The following is a 19,317-nucleotide window of genomic DNA, read 5'->3' as shown; positions in this document are numbered from 1 at the left end:
TTTTTGTCCATTCAGAGAGGTCTATCCACATACCTCTTCCCCAAATTTGCTTGTCACTGATCTTTCAATCACATTCCTTCCAAATCCCTGGCCACGCAGCTAGACCATTGACGACAGCCCATGAACTGCTACATAAGAACATGACTGGCCATTTCTCTTTCCAAGTAAAGTGAACAACCAAGTGCACTGCCCAAATTCTGCCCAGCAGTAGGGTTTCACTTCACCACTGTCCTTCAGCGATGTCCCAGAGAGGGGTTGTCGCGCTGCAGCTGTCCACTTGGGGGTGTTGCCTGCATATCCCGCAGAACCGTCTGTAAACCAGGAAGAGAAGACTCTTCTCTTCCTCTGTCAACTGACTGTAGGGAACTCCTCATGGGGCCCCTGGTGCAGACTGGGAGAGAGGAGGCAGCGCAGTCAGAGTGGGGACTGTGGGCCTCTGGGCTACTTCTTCATGTAACTTGTGTCTTCAGGGCCTGCTCAGGCCTGATCGCATATACACCATTTCCACTGGATAATAGAACTTATGGCTTAGTGGGTCAGATAACACCCAGTTCATGAGTGACAACTCAGGTCAAGTTGTAACTTGGTAGCCCACGGTCTAGTGTTCAGTTTCTACTAAGGCCAGTAGCAGACCAAGAGCTGTTTCACAAAAGGAGAGAAGTTATCCACAGAGGATGGCAAGGTTCTACACCAAAGTCCTAAGGTCTTATGCTGGGATTCACTTATAGGGGCTGCCGAAGACTCCAAATAGCATCCTTCTCTGCCATTGAGACTTCAAGTATCATTGGATCTGGTGGCCCAAGTAACGGAGCACAGCAGCCTGGAGCTGGTGCAGAGCCTTACCTTGGGCCCCATTCAAAACTAGCAGCTTTTCAGTAGGTGGGCCAGAGTAATACACCCAAATGTAGAATATGTTGTCTCCAAAATCCCAAGAGGCACACTAGGCATTGTGCCTCTTTTTTGGTTGTAGGAGGAACCAGATGTAACAACTTATCCTTCACTTTGGAAGCAACATTTGACATGCCCCACACCACTGGACTCCTAGAAGTTTTACTGAGGCAGAAGGCACCTGAATTTTCCTCAGATTTATTTCCCACCCCCTGGCATGCAAATGTCTTACCAATAAGTCTAGAGTCCTTGCTACTTCTTGCTCACTGGGTCCAATAAGCACCATGTCATCCATGTAATGGACAGGTGTGATATCTTGTGGAAGGAAAAGACAACCAAGGTCCCTGTGAACTAAATTGTGACAAAGGGCTGGAGAAATGATAAACCCCTGAGGAAGGATAATGAAGTTGTACTGATGGCCTTGCCAGCTGAAAGCAAACTGCTTCCGATGGTCCTAACTAACAGGTGTCAACAAAAAAGCATTTTCCAGATCAAGAGCTGCATACCAGGTACCAGTGGATGTGCTCATCGCTCAAGCAATGAACCCACATCTAGTACAGCAGCTGCAATTGGAGTCACCACCTGATTAAGCTTATAATAATCCACTGTTATTCTCCAAGATCCATCTGTCTTCTGCACAGACAGAATAAGGAAGTTGAATAGGGGTGTGGTGGGAATCACCACCCCTGCATTTTTCAAGTCCTTCTTGGGGACCGTAATCTCTGCAGTCCCTCCAGGAGTTTGGTATCGCCTTTGGATAACTGTTTTCCCAGGTAGAGGCAGTTCTAATGGCTTCCTCTTTGCACCATAATAGTCTTCGTTCCACAGGTCATGGAATCAACGTGGGGATCTGCTGATGTATATCTATCCCAATTTTGTGCTGAGAACTAGGAAGATAATCGCAGGGTGGGTTAGGAGACCCACCGGACCCAGTTGTGGGACCAGAGCTAAAACTCCATTGATCACCTGGCCTCCATAAGCTCCTACCCTGACTGGTGGACCACAGTGATGTATTGGGTCTCCTCGACTTAGTATCAGGGCAGAGCCCATCCGGTAGTCCCCAAAGGCTGATTATTCTCTTTCCTAATTTACAATTACCTTGGTAAACTTGTAGGTCACTTAAGGATAGGCTGGGAGAAAGATGAACAGGATAAGTTTTTGGTATTGTACCGGGATCTTTCTTCAAGGCAAACCAGCCTCCCCTTCATTCAAGGAATTCTGAGAATAGAATGAGAGGCTGTGTCTCTGTTTTTAGACTTCTGTTCACTTGGTCTAGAACTTTTCTGTTAACACAGATCAAGTAAGAATTTACTAGGCTTTCTATCTATTTCACTTCCAGGAACACCATGGTCAACTAGCCAATGCCATAAGGTCTCTGCTAGTCAGGCTATTCTGACTGCGGCTTCGGTTCTACTGCCAATTATGGTAACCCAGCCCACCTTGACTTTGGCAACTAAGTACCAGCACTTGGCCATGGTCACCCTGGGATCCAATTACTCCCATTGCATTTAGGTTTCCAATTCATTGACGGCAGTTCCCATTGTAAGGTCTTGTCTATAGAGAATAATCATTGAGCTCTTCAAGAATACTATATTTTTCAAAGTATTGGTCAACTGTGTGTTTTCTGGACCCTCCCAGTATGGGTGAAGAGGTCTTAAATGACAAATCCACTCTAACTTGCCAATCTCCCTAAAATCTTGAATCCCTACATTGAACAAAGGAAGGTCCAGCATTTCTAATTTGCCCACCATGGGCCACCTTTTTCGTATCCGTATTTCAGCCAACCAACCAAACTAACCGTTGGAGCTCTTTCTAACTCCCTGAGCTACAACATTAATTGCAGATCTCTGCTGGGTCCATATCAGTAAGTTCAGCCTATCCAACTTTATGGTCCTCCTACCATTATCCCACACCTTTGACATCCATTCCGACACATGGTCCCCATATTTATGTCTGTTGAATTAGAAAACTCAAGCTGTTCTTTAGGAGTGTGGCACACCTCCATGGGCCACACTTGTACCTCACCTTTAGGGGCCTGCTGGGACTTGAGTCTAGAAGAAAGAGGGGTGGTGAGAGGCCGTTACAGTTTCCCAGGCAATGCAAGGTTAACCCCCTTGGACAGAAATGCAAAGGCCAATACCACTGTGGGTGCAGAAGACACTACCCATTGGGGATGGGGAGGCTGCTTCTACTGGAGGTGGGAAGGTCACTTCTGCTGGGGATAGGGTGACCTCTTCCACTGGCACAGAGGACTCATCAGAATTTAGGGGCTTGATGTCCCTAGCTTCATCAAGATCTTCCCACCTGTCCTCATCCCAACTTACAGGCTCACACTCAATGCCCTCACTTTAGCGGTAGACACCCTGTGAGGCTGGAAGTTCAACGTGCATTATAATCCAGCTGGCCACAGGATGAGATTTTGTGTTTGGTTTTCAGCAATCTCAGTCCTGCAGCTACAGGAGATAAGGGTCTCCTTCAGGGCACACATAGAAGCTTTTAGGTCATTTATATAGTGCTTGAGCTGGGAATTCAAATCCCTAAACTCATCCTTTTCTTTCATGCCAGCCTACCTCATTATAATCGTTTTCAAAAAATGTTCAAAAGAATCATATACAGTCACCCCACTCTTTGCTTGTTGTAAGTGGTTGATGAGGAGAATCCAATGGAAATATTTGACATATCTCCATTGCCAGATCATGCATGGACAACCAGTGCTCTAAATTTTGGACAGTGTTTGTCAATATGGAGAGAAAATGATATGTGGGTACAAAAAGTGGCTGAAACCCAAAAAAAGCCAAATTTGGCTTAAAAAGGAATATTAGCTTTTGGGTGTTCTCTTTCATTTTTAGACTTGAGTATTTAGTCACTCCGTGTTTATTACGTACCTGCCATATACCAGGCACTGAGGATACATCAGTGAGCAAGAAAACACACTGCCTTTGCCTGCATTAGCTCATGTCTCCACAGGAGATGGAAAATCACAGAAGTGTTAACAGGAAGGTGTCATCAGCACTTGGGGGAGGAGGGACGCAGTGATATTGGAACATGCAACAGGACCACCTTATCTGGGGTTGGAGTGAGAGATGAGAATCAGAAAGTCTTCCCAAAACAATGATAGAAGTGGAATGAGAAAGAAGACTATCAGGCAACAGACCAGGACCATGGTCTGTCAGGACCAGACAGACCATTTTTACATTCTACAGTTGAAAAGTTAGTAGAACGACATTAAGAAATTTTTTGAAAAAGAAAACAATAAGACACCCAAAATCTCATATGTTTCTTTCTCCCCAACACTGTCATTTTAATTTTTATACGTCTCTGTCCTTTTCTGGTCTATTATTTATCCCATTATAATCACAGAATATATAAAGCACAACGCACAACTCTTATCTATCTTCTGTTTTTTCCATTTTATATTAAGTCAAACGCATCATCTCAATTTTCAGGCCTTTTGCTCGTATTCTACTATCCACTGCAGTGAACTCTTCATGTGCAGAGTTGTTTTTTAGATACTGAAAGATAATGGGGAATGGTGAGTCAGAGAGATGAGCATTTCCATGAGCCTGGGGACACAGGCTCTAGTGCTTTGCTGAAAGGTACTACCATTTACAGCACCCTGTATCCATTCATGGACCCTAAAGGAATCTCCTCAAATTAACAGACCTCCTGTCCTAATTCTTGCTGAGGTCTTAGAGATTAGGTCCTGGTCTTACTATTTTATCTATTCTCTCTTCTCCAAGCCATGGAGGTTGACATTTTTTCTTTTCAAGTTCACTGAAAGAAAAGTAACTCATCCAGCTTCTGGCTCTGGTTAAGATGAAATAAGCACATTCCACCCCTTTCACTGATTATAACTAAAAGCCCTGGATATAATATGTAATACAAGTATACAAGAACTCTCAAAATAAATTATAGCAGGCAAATTGACAAGGGAAATCAAAACTTGAAGAACAACCAGTTTGGCAGTGAGAATTTTGCATTTTTTCCTCCCACATCTCTTGGCTTATACTCCTGAACAGACAATTCCCAGAACTGCCCAATAAGCACTGGCAGAAAAAGCTCTAAGAGAAATCCTCCCTATCTGACCAGATGGACAGAAGTGGTAACTGGCCACGTGGGGAAAAGAATACAGTAGGTGTGAAAAAGTCACCTTTAAAAGTGTAAAAATCTCTCCCTTTTTTTTTTTTTTTGGCCCTGAGACATCAGCCATGAAGCTGAACTCCTAGGATTGTGGCAGCACTGGTAGCCACATAGACACCAAAAATCTAAGAAAAGTAATCTTCTCTCTGATAACAGGAACAGGCAAAATGGGCCTCTGTGGTCTGAAGATTGTGGGGGAATGCCAGTTATGTTTTCTTTATTTTTCTTTTCTATCAATGTTTTGCCCCAGGTGCAAACCCATTTGTGACGCTTAACACAATGGGGAGGCTATATCCTTGCATTTCTAGCCAAAATACCAGAAGTGACAACTGGAAACTGGAGATTATTGGGGAAATCACATTGAGGAGCCAGCTGAAGAAAGGGCTGCTCTGAATCTATGTATGAAGTCCTGGGCTCACCCCTGAGCACCACATCAGGGAACTGACCAGAAGCAATGTAGAAAAAACTTTGAGAAGTGAACTACAAGTTAGACCACCACGTGGGCCCAGACCAGCCCCTGGGCGGTACACACACAGGGCAGACCCAGATAGCACTGCAAAAACTTTGAAAGTTAAACTGAAAACGGAAATACTGTCCACAGAATGTGGGTCAGGACTTGCAGTCTGAACATAACTAGGTTGATTGCCTGCTTTTAAAAAATTGTCCAGGGCTTCCCTGGTGGCGCAGTGGTTGAGAGTCCGCCTGCCGATGCAGGGGACACGGGTTCGTGCCCCGGTCTGGGAGGATCCCGCGTGCCGCGGAGCGGCTGGGCCCGTGGGCCATGGCCGCTGAGCCTGCGCGTCCGGAGCCTGTCCTCCGCAACGGGAGAGGCCACAACAGTGAGAGGCCCGCGTAACGCATAAAAAAAAAAAAAAAAAAATTGTCCAGAAAGCTTTAATAGGACACAGAGCTTCATGGTATAATATTCAAAATGCCCAAGATATAATTTAAAATTACTTGACCTATGAAGAGCTAGGAAAACCTCAGCAACACTCAAGGGAAATAACAATCAACAGATGCCAATCCCAAATGACTCCGATTTTTTTTGTTTTACATCTTTATTGGAGTATAATTGCTTTACAATGGTGTGTTCGTTTCTGCTGTATAACAAAGTGAATCAGCTATATGCATACATATATCCCCATATCCCCTCCCTCTTGTGTGTCCCTCCTACCCTCCCTATCCCATCCCTCTAGGTAAAATGACCCCAATTTTATGGCTCCTTTAAAGTAACTATTATAGTCCTGCTCTGTGAAATAAGGGAAAACACTCTTGAAATCAATGGAAAGATGGTTCTCAGCAAAGAAATTAAAACTATTTCTAAAAATTGAAAATATAGAACTGAAAAACACAATAACTGAAATGTAAAATGAACTTTAGAGCATTAGTAGCAGAATGGAGATGACAGGGGGAAAGATCAGTGAACTTAAAAACAGATCAATAGAAATTAGTCAATCTGAACAACGAGGGGGGAAAGAGTGAAAGAATGAACAATACCAAGTAATGGCAAGTATGTGGGGCATTTGGAACTCGCCTACATCACTGGTGGGAACTATAAACAGGAACAGCCTCTCTAGAATGGTGATCAAAGAAAACATCTAAAGCATGTTTCCTAATATTGAGCTCGTGAGCTGAACGTGTGCACCAAGCCCAAACTTCTCACCACCCCCCACCCCACACACACTGACACATTCTCTCTCCCACCTACTCGTGGGGCCAGGGCATTCATGCATGGAGGGACGGAGAGTGTGTAGGTCGTGTGGCAAGTCAATTCCTGATACAGAGAAAACAGTGACACTGATAAAGATCCCCTCCTTGACCAAACTTTAGTCAGTCTCCTCTGAGCACTCTTCTTGACTAGACCTTGTCCTTGGCCTGCAGATCCCAGTTTTAGCAAGAATCCTGCTAAGCCAGTTTAATGAGAATACCCCAACCTTTGATATCTAATCAAGGTCCTCTTCCCCCATCTTTCATATCCAATCAAGCTCCTCTTTTCCCTGCTCTTGTTACCTAACCAAGTCCATCTTAGTAATTTCCATCCACTGACTCCCTCACCCTGCCCATTGGCTATAAATCCCTAGCTGCCCCCATTTTATTCAAGTTGAGCTCAATCTCTCTCCCCTATTCGATAGTCTTAACCGCTATTGCGAAAGTCTTGAATAATGTTTTCCTTGCCTGCTTAACTCCATCTGGTGCAATTTTCCTTTGGCAATCCTCACAGCTTTAAACCCATATATTTAATCCAATCAAAAAAGTTGAACCAGACTTCCCTGTTGGCGCAGTGGTTAAGAATCTGCCTGCCAATGCAGGGGACACAGGTTCAAGTCCTGGCCCTGGAAGATCCCACATGCTGCAGAGCAACTAAGCCCTTGCACCACAACTACTGAAGCCTGTGCTCTAGAGCCCGTGAGCCACAACTACTGAGCCTGCGTGCCACAACTACTGAAGCCCACACGCCTAGAGCCTGTGCTCCGCAACAAGAAAAGCCACCACAATGAGAAGCCCGTGCATGGCAACAAAGAGTAGCCCCTGCTTGCTGCAACTAGAGAAAGCCCATGCCAGCAACGAAGACCCAATGCAGCAAAAAAATAATTAATTAATTTAAAAAAAGAAAATGAAAAGTTGAATGAGTGAATGTCAGATTCTCCATTTCCCCAAGAAAACCAGTCTCCTCACTTGGGGGAAGAGTGAGTATAAAGGGCAGAGAAGTTCCTGTTTAAGATAGTGGCTGGTCCATACACAGGGCCAGATGGAGATGAAAGTCTTACAGAGGATAACTTCTCAGTACAGCTAGAGTCATTCAAGATACAGCTTCCATCTTTGGCGTGAAGACAGGAAAGGGAACTCAAGGTTCTGGGCCTCTGACAATGAGGTGGCAAGGGGATCTGTAATTCTCAACTCCAAATGGACAGGCAGTTTGGGAAACTTTATAAGTAATTCAGCCCCGGAAGGCTGCCCTGCAAAAAAATCCCTAGCCAGGAATTCATTGGTCAATCCACCAGCCAATCACCAGCAAGCAAGGAAGGTGAGACAAAGTCAGTGATTGGCCGGGCTTGGGTTCCCTCAGCGGGAATTGACTCTGCTCTCCCAGCACTGGCTAGAGTCACCTATGGGCCCTTGAGAGATTAGGAAGCTGGAATTATCAAGAAGCACAGGACTCAGTGGAAAAATATCTCCCCAGTTTTTATTTTCTAGTGAGACTGAGGTAGAGGTGTTTGCACAGAGCATTAGGGGTGTTTTCCTTATAACGAAGGTTCACTCATTTAGAAACAGGTCACAGGGTGGGTGTTCCATCCTGAACATTTATAGTCACAAGGGTACGTGTACTTGAAGGGATTATGTAAGTGCGTGAATGTGTCTGTGTCTGTTTTAAACACATGAAACATTCCTCTTATGTTACAGCATATGTTCACCTGCTCTGGGCATTATCAACTCGTGCTTATCTAGAAAAATGAAGAACTGCTCCAAGAGAGAGGGGGCCATGTCTGTTCGACTCTACACTGTATCCAGATAGCATCGCATCTGGCACATAGCAGGTGCCCAATAAATATTGGTTGAACGAATAAATGAATGAATGGGTAGTGTAGTAGACAGAAAAATAGCCCCCAAAGATACCCAGGGACTAATCCCCAGAACCTGTGAGTACGTTACCTTGCATGGCAAAAGAGACTTTGCTGATGTGAATAAGTTACAGAGCTTGAGATGGGGAAATTAGGCAAGTCCAGTGTGATCACAATGGTCCTTATAAGAGGGAGGCAGGAGGGTCAGAGTCAGAGAAGGAGATGTGATGGTGGAAGCAGAGAGTGGAGAAAGAGAGATAGAGAAAGACATAGAAAGAGAGGGGTGGGGAGAGAGATTTGAAGATGCTACACTGGTGGCCTTGAAGATGGAGGAAGGACTCCGGAGCCAAGGAATGCAGGTACCTCTAGATGCTAGAAAAGGAAAGAAAAGTGATTCACCCCTACAGACTCCAAAAGGAATTCAGCCTTGCCAACATACTGATTTTATCATTTCTGACCTCCAGAACTATAAGACAATAAATATGTGTTGTGCTAGGGCACTAAGTTTGCAGTGATTTGTTACAGCAGCAATAGGAAACTCATACAGTTAGCCCAGAGCAGCTGTCTCCACAGTGAGATATGAGTAAGCAGAGCACAAGACAATTCATTGGGATCTAAGGAGAAAATATGACAAAGGATTTATATTCACCTTTCTTCTTGAAGTAAATATTACTGGACTTATTTTACGTGGTTCAAACACCATCCCTAACCCAGACTGGCCATTAGTTAGATTACATGTCTTGGCTACTTCTCCTCGCAGATGTTTTTTGTTTTTGTTTTTGTTTTTGTTTTTTGCGGTACGCAGGCCTCTCATTGTTGCGGCCTCTCCCGTTGCGGAGCACAGGCTCCGGATGCGCAGGCTCAGCGGCCATGGCTCACGGGCCCAGCCGCTCCGCGGCATGTGGGATCCTCCCGGACCGGGGCACGAACCCGTGTCCCCTGCATTGGCAGGCGGACTCTCAACCACTGGGCCACCAGGGAAGCCCCTCGCAGATGTTTTGAAGAACTTCTCTGTTCCTCTTCTCAGAATTTCAAGATTCCTGATTTTTAATGTAGCACATGTAACCCTTCTGTCTATTTCTGTTACATAGTAGGCCCCAGAAAAGTTGTGTTTATTGGAGGGAGGAGCAAATGAAAGAGTGTAAATGTAGTGACAGGAGCACCGGTCACCCACCTAGACCATGATGTTGAAGGTCACACCCGAAGGATAAAGGGCAGTGAGCAGTAAGAATCCCAGGTCTGGACTTCATGGAGCAGAGCTGCTATGACAGCCCTGAACTGTCTAGCAATAACCTTTGCTGGTGAGAGTCAAAACTTCTTTCTTGTTTAAGCTACTCTTATTTGGGGTTTCTCTTCCTCATGACTAAACCTAAACTCAATTCATACGGGTCATGACAGGAAATAGCCCAAGGCAAATGAGAATACACGAAGCAAATCTAATCATTTAGACACTCAGCAGGGTGTTTCTCTAGGGCACAGGTGCCTCCGGGTTAAGGGAGCATGGATTTATATTCATGTCGTGTAGTTACTGCCGCTTCTCTGTAGTTTTGGAGCTGTCTGTGGTGCTGACCTGGGTTTTCTGCCTAAGAATACTCATTTCTCTTCTTTACAAGTTTGCAAAACGCTTTCGCATTATTGCTTATGATGCTGGTGGTAACTTGTGAAGTAAATTTTAATGGATTCATTTCATTTCATCCAAACCCTGTTCTTCCAGCTCCAAGCCCAGCCAAGTTTAGTTCTCCTGTCACTGCACTACAGGATCTCAGAAATTTGGCCCCAGCCCCTTGTCTCCAGGAGACATGGCTGGGACCATGACTCTGACGTGCATCCCTCCCTGTGTGGACCATACATGTATTCATCCCTTCTGCTCTGACTGCCTGACACATACTGATCTGTGGTAGATTGTAGCATTAACAGCTCCGATGAATCATGCTTCCTGGTGTGCATGATTATGTAATCCCCTTGTGTAATCCCCTACTGCTTTGAGTCTGGACTTGGCCGTGCAACTTTCTTTGGCCACTGAGACATCAGAAATGTGATATGAGCAGAAGCTTGATGAGCACTTTTGCTCCAGCTCTCTCCCTCTTAGAGTGCTAATACCATGATGTGTGGAAGCCCAGTCTAGCCTCCTTGAGGATGAAAGGCCATATAAAGGGAGAGGCCCAGCTGTATCCACTGTTCCAGCGAAGCCCAGATCCGGTGACCCTCCAGCTGAATGTGGCTGTATGAGTGAGTCCCAGAAAAAATAGCAGAAGAACCACCCAACCAATTCACAGAATCACCAGAAATAAATGATCATTGCTTCAAACTGCCAAGTTTTGGCATTGTTTGTCATGCTAGACAGACCATGTGGGAGACCCCCTAGAGAGGGCAATGCCCGAGGTGCCCCTGCTGTTCCATAGGTTGCCATGTCCTGTCTCACCAACCAGGCCATGAAACTTCCCCAAAGTGGGGGACGGAGCGTTCCTGCCATTACCCAGAGACAGGAATAGGGTAAGGAAAGTGAGATGCAAAGTTTAAGGAGGTGCTCACTGCTCGCCTGTTGTCACATGCCTCTTCCGTGCAGTGGGTGGAGAGAGCGCAGGGATTAAGGCCACCTTCAAATTCAGCGTGGGTCCCTCTGGCTGGGTGATCGTGGGTGAGTCTCTGGACCCCTCCCCAGTTCAGCTGCCTCATCTCTTTAATGGGCAGGCTGGAAGGACCTCACGGGGGCTATTGTCTAGGTAAACCTCTGAAGGCACTTTGCTAGTTACAAAGAGCATTCAAGTGTGTTGCATGATGAAAACACTTCTTGTGGGGCTTTCAGCCCTGCAGGCCCTTGATCAGCCCTAAGTGTGAGGACCGCCACCACCCCCGACAGAAAACACCACCCCTGGACTCGCTGTGTAAACACCTAGTTACTCAGTGGCATCACCTGAGCCTGGCATGTGTGTGTGAGTGTGTGTGTGTGCGTGTGCGTGTGCGTGTGTATGTGTGTGTGTAGGAGACCGAGGTCGGGAGAGACATCGACATTTATTGAACACCTACTTCGTGCCCAACACTGGTCTAGGCTGAGAAGGAGACCAAGCCTTGTGGGAACAAGACCAGAGGAGTCTCAGCTCTCGTCGCTGTTGGCTTTCAGGACGATGTAGTTCTACCTAAGCTAGGAACCTCAAAGTCTTCTTAAAATTTATCAAACCACAGAGTTCTTTTAAAAAGGAGAAAAGGGGGCTTCCCTGGTGGCGCAGTGGTTGAGAGTCTGCCTGCTGATGCAGGGGACACGGGTTCGTGCCCTGGTCCGGGAAGATTCCACATGCCGCGGAGCAGCTGGGCCCGTGAGCCATGGCCGCTGAGCCTGCGCGTCTGGAGCCTGTGCTCCGCAACGGGAGAGGCCACAACAGTGAGAGGCCCGCGTACCGCAAAAAAAAAAAAAAGGGAGAAAAGGAAAGGAAAAAGAACGACATGAAAATAATCTCAGTGTTACACGAACTCATTTAATCCTCACCCAGAACGTTGGGGTTAAGTTACCCATTTCTCAGGCAAAGAAACTGAAGCTAGGAGAGGTGCTCAAATTCAGACAATTGAGAAAGGGGAAGCTAAAAGCTGAACTCAAGGCTGTGGCGCTTCAAAGCCTAGGTAGTGTGGCTTTGCGACAGGCCGCTGGGATGTGGAGTTAGGGCCCCTCAGGGCCAAATAATTCTTTGTGGTGGGAGGCTGCCCTGCGCACCGTAGGAAGTTTAGCAGCATCCTTGGCCTCAGCCCTTAGATGGCAGTGATCTCAGGTGGCCTCAGCCTGCAGTGGCTGGAAACATGATTCCAGTTCCCGGCCAGAAATTGAAGTCAGGCTGCGGCGGCGAGAGCGCTGAATCCCAGCCATTAGACCAGTGGCCAGTGACAAGGCTCTGGCCTGTCGGCTCTGTAGAAATGAATTTCCACAAAGAGACAGAAAGCAGTGAAACAAGTAAAGTGTTTATTAGGAGGAAAAAGGATACGTGTGAGTAGACACACATGCTCAGTGTCTCGCCCTTGTGGTAGTCTGAATCACTTCTATGGGGCATTTCTTCCAGGTTTCCTCGGCCCGGTCATCTTGCTTTGCCTGGCTCTGAGTCCGTATGTGGTATAACTCAGGGTCCTCCCCATGTGCACGCGCGTCTCTTAGCCAAGATGGATTCTAGCGAAGAGGCCTATGGCTAAGTTGACATCACCTACTATGGGATGACGCCCACACATTTTGGCCCCCCGAGGAGCCTTTCTGTGCATGTGTAGCCTTGAGGGTCTCCTTGACCTCAAGAATGAGAAATCCGTGGTCTCTTTACCTCTTATCTGGGCAGGGCTCAGCACCTCTCGCTCCAGCTATTATCTTCATCTTGGAGTATCTGTCCACAGGGGACCGACTCCAGCTGCTCAGCCTGGGGCGCATCTATCTCCTGCCTCAGCGGGAGCACCTCACACTCAATTGTGGCAACCAAAAAATGTCTCCAGACACGGCCAAATGTCCCCTGGGAGAGAAAATTGTCTCCATTGAGAACCACAGGCCTAGGTAAAAACCCTGGTTCCACCACTTACTAGTCAGCTAACCTTGGAAAACCAGCTTAACCTCTCTGTGCCTCAGTGTTTGCATCCGTAAAATGGAAAAATAGTAGTACGTGTGGTTAATGTGAGGATCAAAGAGGGATTAGGAAAGTACCTGGCCAAAATATGGGCTCCTTTTTTCACTGCTGCCTCCCCTCCAAACACAAAGGAGCACCAGGGCAGGGACACAATGAACATCAGCTTACACAAGCGTATAGGAATGCATCAGTTAACCAGCTAATGAACAGATGAGCGAGGAGTATTCTGATAGAGGCATCAGTGTGTTTGCTGAGTGCCATGCCCCAGCAGTCCCTCTCACCACCTCAGGGCAGATAAGGAAGACGCAATGGGCAGGCTCTCCGGTTCAAGTCCAGCTTGGCCACTCACGAGCTATGTGACCCAGGGCTAGTTACTTAGCCTTCACTCCCCCATCTGTAAAATGGGGGTAACAAAAGTGCCTGCCTTGCAGGGTTGCAAGGATTAAATGAATCCGTACATGCGCAGCCCGGGCACAGAATGAGTCTCTACAGCGCCTGCCTTTTCTGTTAGCATTAACCCTCCACAGCCCTGCACCCACACCGGCCACCCTTCTCTCTCCCAGCGCGCCCCACACACTCCCGTGTGTGGCCTCTGCACTGGCCACTCCCTCTGCCCAGAGCACTCCTCCCCCTGGACGCTGGTGTCACCCTGAGCCTTCCTTCTCCATCTGTGTCTCTCTTCTTCGTGCCTCTTGCTTGACTTCCCTAAATCAAATGGCAGCCACATCACTCCACTCCCTCTGTTTTATTTTGCGTCACATCAGTATCACTGCCTGACATGACATTTCAGAGTCTGGATAGCATAATACACTGCGGTACAGCACAGTATCATAGTGTCCGCTTGCTGTCTCTCTCCCACTGAAATATAAGTTCCCAGACCTCAGAGTAATTAATTGGCAACTATATTCCTAGAAGAGTGCCTAGCACGTAGTAGGTATAAATAATTGTAATGAATGATGAGTGATATTGTGCAGAAGGCATTCCCCAAATCCTCACATAACCCATGTTTCCTGACACAGAAATTATCTGAACTGGGGCCGAGAACAACGTTTGCCACCAAAACACTATTCTTGTAACAAACTGTCTTTTAGAATAGAAGAGTTGCATTTTAGAGATCAATTAGAGTTTCTGAAACTATGTTCCCTGAAACTGTGATCTCCAAAGAGAGAGTAATAAGGAATTGTACCAAACAGGTATTCACAAGGTCGAAGACATTGGAGAACAATGCAGAATTCTCTCCTGCTTGGGGAGTCACGATGCACAGGAAAAGTTCTAAGAAGCCCTGTAGAAAACAGATATTGTACCTCGGTTTGCTGAATTTATTTCGCCCTAGACCCTATCCACTAATATTTGCATCGTGAAACACGATTTGGAAAACTGTGTTCTAGTATAAGTCTTTCAATTTGCAGAGGCAGACAGAAACTGAGACCCAGAGAGGTGAGTTGACTCATTCGAGGTCACACAGCTATCTCCTGAATCTCAGAGCAGGGCGCTTTTCACTGCCCCTGATGTTTCCCTAATGGTCCACTTAGCAATCAGCTCACAAGAGGTAAAAATGGAACACTAGACCTCAGATTCCCATATCAATCTGACTAAATCATATATGAAAACTGATGTATGCAATAGGATTCGCTTTCAATCTCACCATACCGGAAAGTCAGCATTCATTCAGCAGCTGTTTATTAAGCATTATGTGTCAGGCACTGCGCATTTTGCAGTGAGTAAGACCTGGTTGTTCAGGAGACTGACAATAAAATTCTCCCTAAAGAGACCAAAACTGATTGACCCATCCTTGAGAAGCCTGCTTCAAAGCAGGGACCTGTACAAAATTCCATATTCACATTTCATTTGCTTCCATTAACAACGCTCACATTTAGATCTATTGGTAATAACATGCTCTGGTCTGGAGTGGCTCTGGAACTAAACGCTCCCCTTTGCTGCGCCAACTGCACAGAAGAAAAACAAAAAGACTGGAATTCATTGGGCTCTTTCGTCGATTTTCCAATTTCAAGTTCATTCAAATATCATCTCTGGCTCCTACATTTTTTTTTTTTTAACCATCTTTATTGGGGTATAATTGCTTTACAATGGTGTGTTAGTTTCTGCTTTATAACAAAGTGAATCAGCTATACATATATATATGTTCCCATATGTCTTCCCTCTTGCGTCTCCCTCCCTCCCACTCTCCCCATCCCACCCCTCCAGGCTGTCCCAAAGCCCCGAGCTAATATCCCTGTGCCTTGCGGCTGCTTCCCCCCAGCTATCTACCTTACTACGTTTGTTAGTGTGTATATGTCCATGACTCTCTCTCGCCCTGTCAAAACTCACCCTTCCCCCTCCCCATATCCTCAAGTCCGTTCTCCAGTAGGTCTGCGTCTTTATTCCTGTCTTACCCCTAGGTTCTTCATGACATTTTTTTCCCTTAAATTCCATATATATGTGTTAGCATACGGTATTTGTCTTTTTCTTTCTGACTTACTTCACTCTGTATGACAGACTCTAGGTCTATCCATCTCATTACAAATAACTCAATTTCATTTCTTTTTAAGGCTGAGTAATATTCCATTGTGTATATGTGCCACATCTTCTTTATCCATTCGTCCGATGATGGGCGCTTAGGTTCTTTCCATCTCCGGGCTATTGTAAATAGAGCTGCAATGAACATTTTGGTACATGACTCTTTTTGAATTTTGGTTTTCTCAGGGTATATGCCCAGTAGTGGGATTGCTGGGTCATATGGTAATTCTATTTGTAGTTTTTTAAGGAACCTCCATACTGTTCTCCATAGTGGCTGTACCAATTCACATTCCCACCAGCAGTGCAAGAGTGTTCCCTTTTCTCCACACCCTCTCCAGCATTTATTGTTTCTAGATTTTTTGATGATGGCCATTCTGACTGGTGTGAGATGATATCTCATTGTAGTTTTGATTTGCATTTCTCTAATGATTAATGATGTTGAGCATTCTTTCATGTGTTTGTTGGCATTCTGTATATCTTCTTTGGAGAAATGTCTGTTTAGGTCTTCTGCCCATTTTTGGATGGGGTTGTTTGTTTTTTTGTTATTGAGCTGCATGAGCTGCTTGTAAATTTTGGAGATTAATCCTTTGTCAGTTGCTTCATTTGCAAATGTTTTCTCCCATTCTGAGGGTTGTCTTTTGGTCTTGATTATGGTTTCCTTTGCTGTGCAAAAGCTTTGAAGTTTCATTAGGTCCCATTTGTTTATTTTTGTTTTTATTTCCATTACTCTAGGAGGTGGGTCAGAAAGGATCTTGCTGTGATTTATGTCATAGAGTGTTCTGCATATGTTTTCCTCTAAGAGTTTGATAGTTTCTGGCCTTACATTTAGGTCTTTAATCCATTTTGAGCTTATTTTGGCTCCTACATTTTAGTTAAAATGCATTCCCTCACTTCCTATTGTCTACAAATGAAAATGCCTATTTAAAAATTGGCTTTGTTTTTTGAAAGCATATCAACTCACACATTTCAAAGCCCTTCAGAAAACACGGTAGATCAAAAGCCATGTAACTTTAAAACATTATAGATTTGAGGTCGAGAAGGACCAGGTGATTATTTTATATGATCTTTTCAATGAACTGAAAGCATCTGTCTAGGAACCAGGAGAATTGTTTTATGTCATGTAATTAGAAAAAGAAGATTCCAAATGAGAAAAAAAAAAATGGAATTCCAGGCTTGAGAAGTCCATATTTGGTGTTGTGGCATGAAGCCAGCTTTCAGCACAGACTCAAGATGTGTGTATCTAGTTTTTTAAATTCTGAGATATCAGAAACTCTTCAAGTTCTCTTGCCCCTGTGTATACCTTTAAGGCCAAACTGACTGTAAAGAAGATAAATGGGTGCTTCCAGACCCAGCCAAAATCTTTCCTGCTTTTAAGGATGCTCTCATGGCTTCTCTAGGAGCCATCCTGAAAACCAATCTGGCAAAGCAACGATAATCACCCCATAGAATACATAATTTGTGTCTATTCGATACCAGAACAAATCAGGAAGAATGCCTCAGCTGTAGCAAAGACACACAGCAAGGAGAAACTGCAGAAACACAGGCCACAGGAAGCAAGATACAGGAAAGCCACACACACTTCCATCAGCGCTACACACACATCGAACCTTACTGCTTAAAAATCAGCCCAAACACAAATAAGTCACTGAACAATCTATTCATTTAAAAGGGGGAGGGGAGGGCTTCCCTGGTGGCGCAGTGGTTGAGAGTCCGCCTGCCGATGCAGGGGACACGGGTTCGTGCCCCGGTCCGGGAAGATCCCACATGCCGCGGAGCGGCTGGGCCCGTGAGCCATGGCCGCTGAGCCTGCGCATCCGGAGCCTGTGCTCCACAACGGGAGAGGCCACAACAGTGAGAGGCCCGCGTACCGCAAAAAAAAAGAAAAAGAAAAAAAGGGGGTGGGGGGAGGGGAGAGTATATTTTTTAAAGAAAAATACTACTTTTTTTTTTTTTTTTTTTAGAATCAATCGCCATCTCTGCTAGGCTAGGGTATATCTGACTGAGTTTTTTCCAACTGCTTCTCCCGAACCTTTCCTCAACAAATCAGTCTGGTGAGGTTTCTAAGCACATGGACTACTACACCGACACAGAAGGCATGATAAACTGAGCAGCAGTGGAGATGTATGTGTGTGTCCAGTGTGTATTCTGCATTCTGGCTAATGTCTACGCGGTTATATAGATCCACAAAGAGCGGTTCTTAGGCAGTTAAATGGAATCCATTTGGGGTGAAAGGCGTTATTTTGCCTAATGAAATCTCCCCCTCACAGTCCAGCAGCCAGACAGGCTGGGCAGCAGAGTCACCATCTGGGGACGTCTGAGAGATCTGGGACGTGCGACTGAAAGGGCTCTCCTCTTCCTCCTTTGTCCAGCTCCGCGTCACCCCGGGTCACCGCGTTGGGGATCATATGGATGTAGGCAGCTGCGATCTCCTTGTGGAAGGCGGTGTCCTGGTTGCAGGAGATGAGCTCATTACTGATGTTCACTGTCTCCACCTGAGTGCGGGAGCAGAGGTGGCTGCACCCCAGCAGCTGGGCAAACACCTTCCGGAAGTCAGCATTGAAGGCGTAGATGATGGGGTTGAGGGAGGAGTTGGCCCAGCCAAACCAGATGAAGACTTCAAAGGTGGTCTCGCTGACGCAGGGGAAGCCCTCGGGGTGTCCGCTGCAGAAAGGGACCATGCAGTTAAGGATGAAGAAGGGCAGCCAGCAGCACACGAAGACCCCCATGATCACGGATAGGGTCTTGAGGACCTTGGTCTCCTTCTTGATGGATGCCCGCAGGCCGGTGTCGGGCGCACAGGCCTCACGGCTCCGGCAGCTCTGCGCGTGCTCCGCGGCCCTCTCCAGGGAGGTAATCCTGCGGATTTGCACCTGGGCGATGCGGTAGATGCGCGTGTAGGTCACGATCATGATGGCCACCGGGATGTAGAAGCTGATGAGTGAGGAGGAGACTGCGTAAGTTCGGTTCAGGCTGGAGTCACAGTTTTCCGCCCTCAAGTCTGGCTCCCCGGCTTCCTCCCAGGGCGTCCCGTTGACCAGGTTAGATGGTGGGTCCACCCCACCCCAGGAGTCCATCTTGTCCCTGTGCCAGTGGAGCTGGACTGGGATGAAGGAGATGAGGATGGACAAGGTCCACGCCAGGCCGACCATGACCAAGGCCACACGCTGCGTCATCTTGCACTCGTAGCAGAAGGGCCTGGAGGTGGCCCAGTAGCGGTCCACGCTGATGATGCACAGGTTCAGGATGGAGGCGGTGGAGCACGTGATGTCGAAGGCCACCCAGATGTCGCAGAAGGCCCCAAAAGGCCAGTAACCGGCCACCTCGGCGACCGCCTTCCAGGGCATGACCAGCAGCGCCACGAAGAGGTCAGACACAGCCAGAGACACAATGAAGACGTAGGTCATCCTGGCGCGCAGGTGGCGACTGCGCACGATGGACGCGCACACCAGCACATTGCCCAGCAGGGTCCAGACGATGAGCAGGGTCAGGAGGCCGGCCGTGACCACTTGCGCTGGCCCCAGCAGCGTTGCCCCCTCCGAGGCCCCCACGGCGCCCCCCTGCGCCAGCTGCTGCTGCCGGGACCGCGCCCGGTAGGCGGTGCCGTTTCGCCCCGGCGGCAGCAT

General features: G+C 46.7%; 1 protein-coding gene across 1 annotated transcript; it reads right to left on the bottom strand.

Annotated features, from left to right (window-relative positions):
- Window positions 1–17,891: 17,891 nt before the first annotated feature.
- On the bottom strand, window positions 17,892–19,317 carry DRD5 (dopamine receptor D5). The gene is given in 2 exon segments (XM_032631966.1): window positions 17,892–18,056; window positions 18,058–19,317. Coding segments are annotated over 2 exon segments (1,425 nt in total).

The sequence above is a fragment of the Phocoena sinus genome, chromosome 5 (assembly GCF_008692025.1).
Source record: "Phocoena sinus isolate mPhoSin1 chromosome 5, mPhoSin1.pri, whole genome shotgun sequence".
NCBI classification, from domain to species: domain Eukaryota; kingdom Metazoa; phylum Chordata; class Mammalia; order Artiodactyla; family Phocoenidae; genus Phocoena; species Phocoena sinus.
This window is presented reverse-complemented; position numbering and strand designations above follow the sequence as displayed.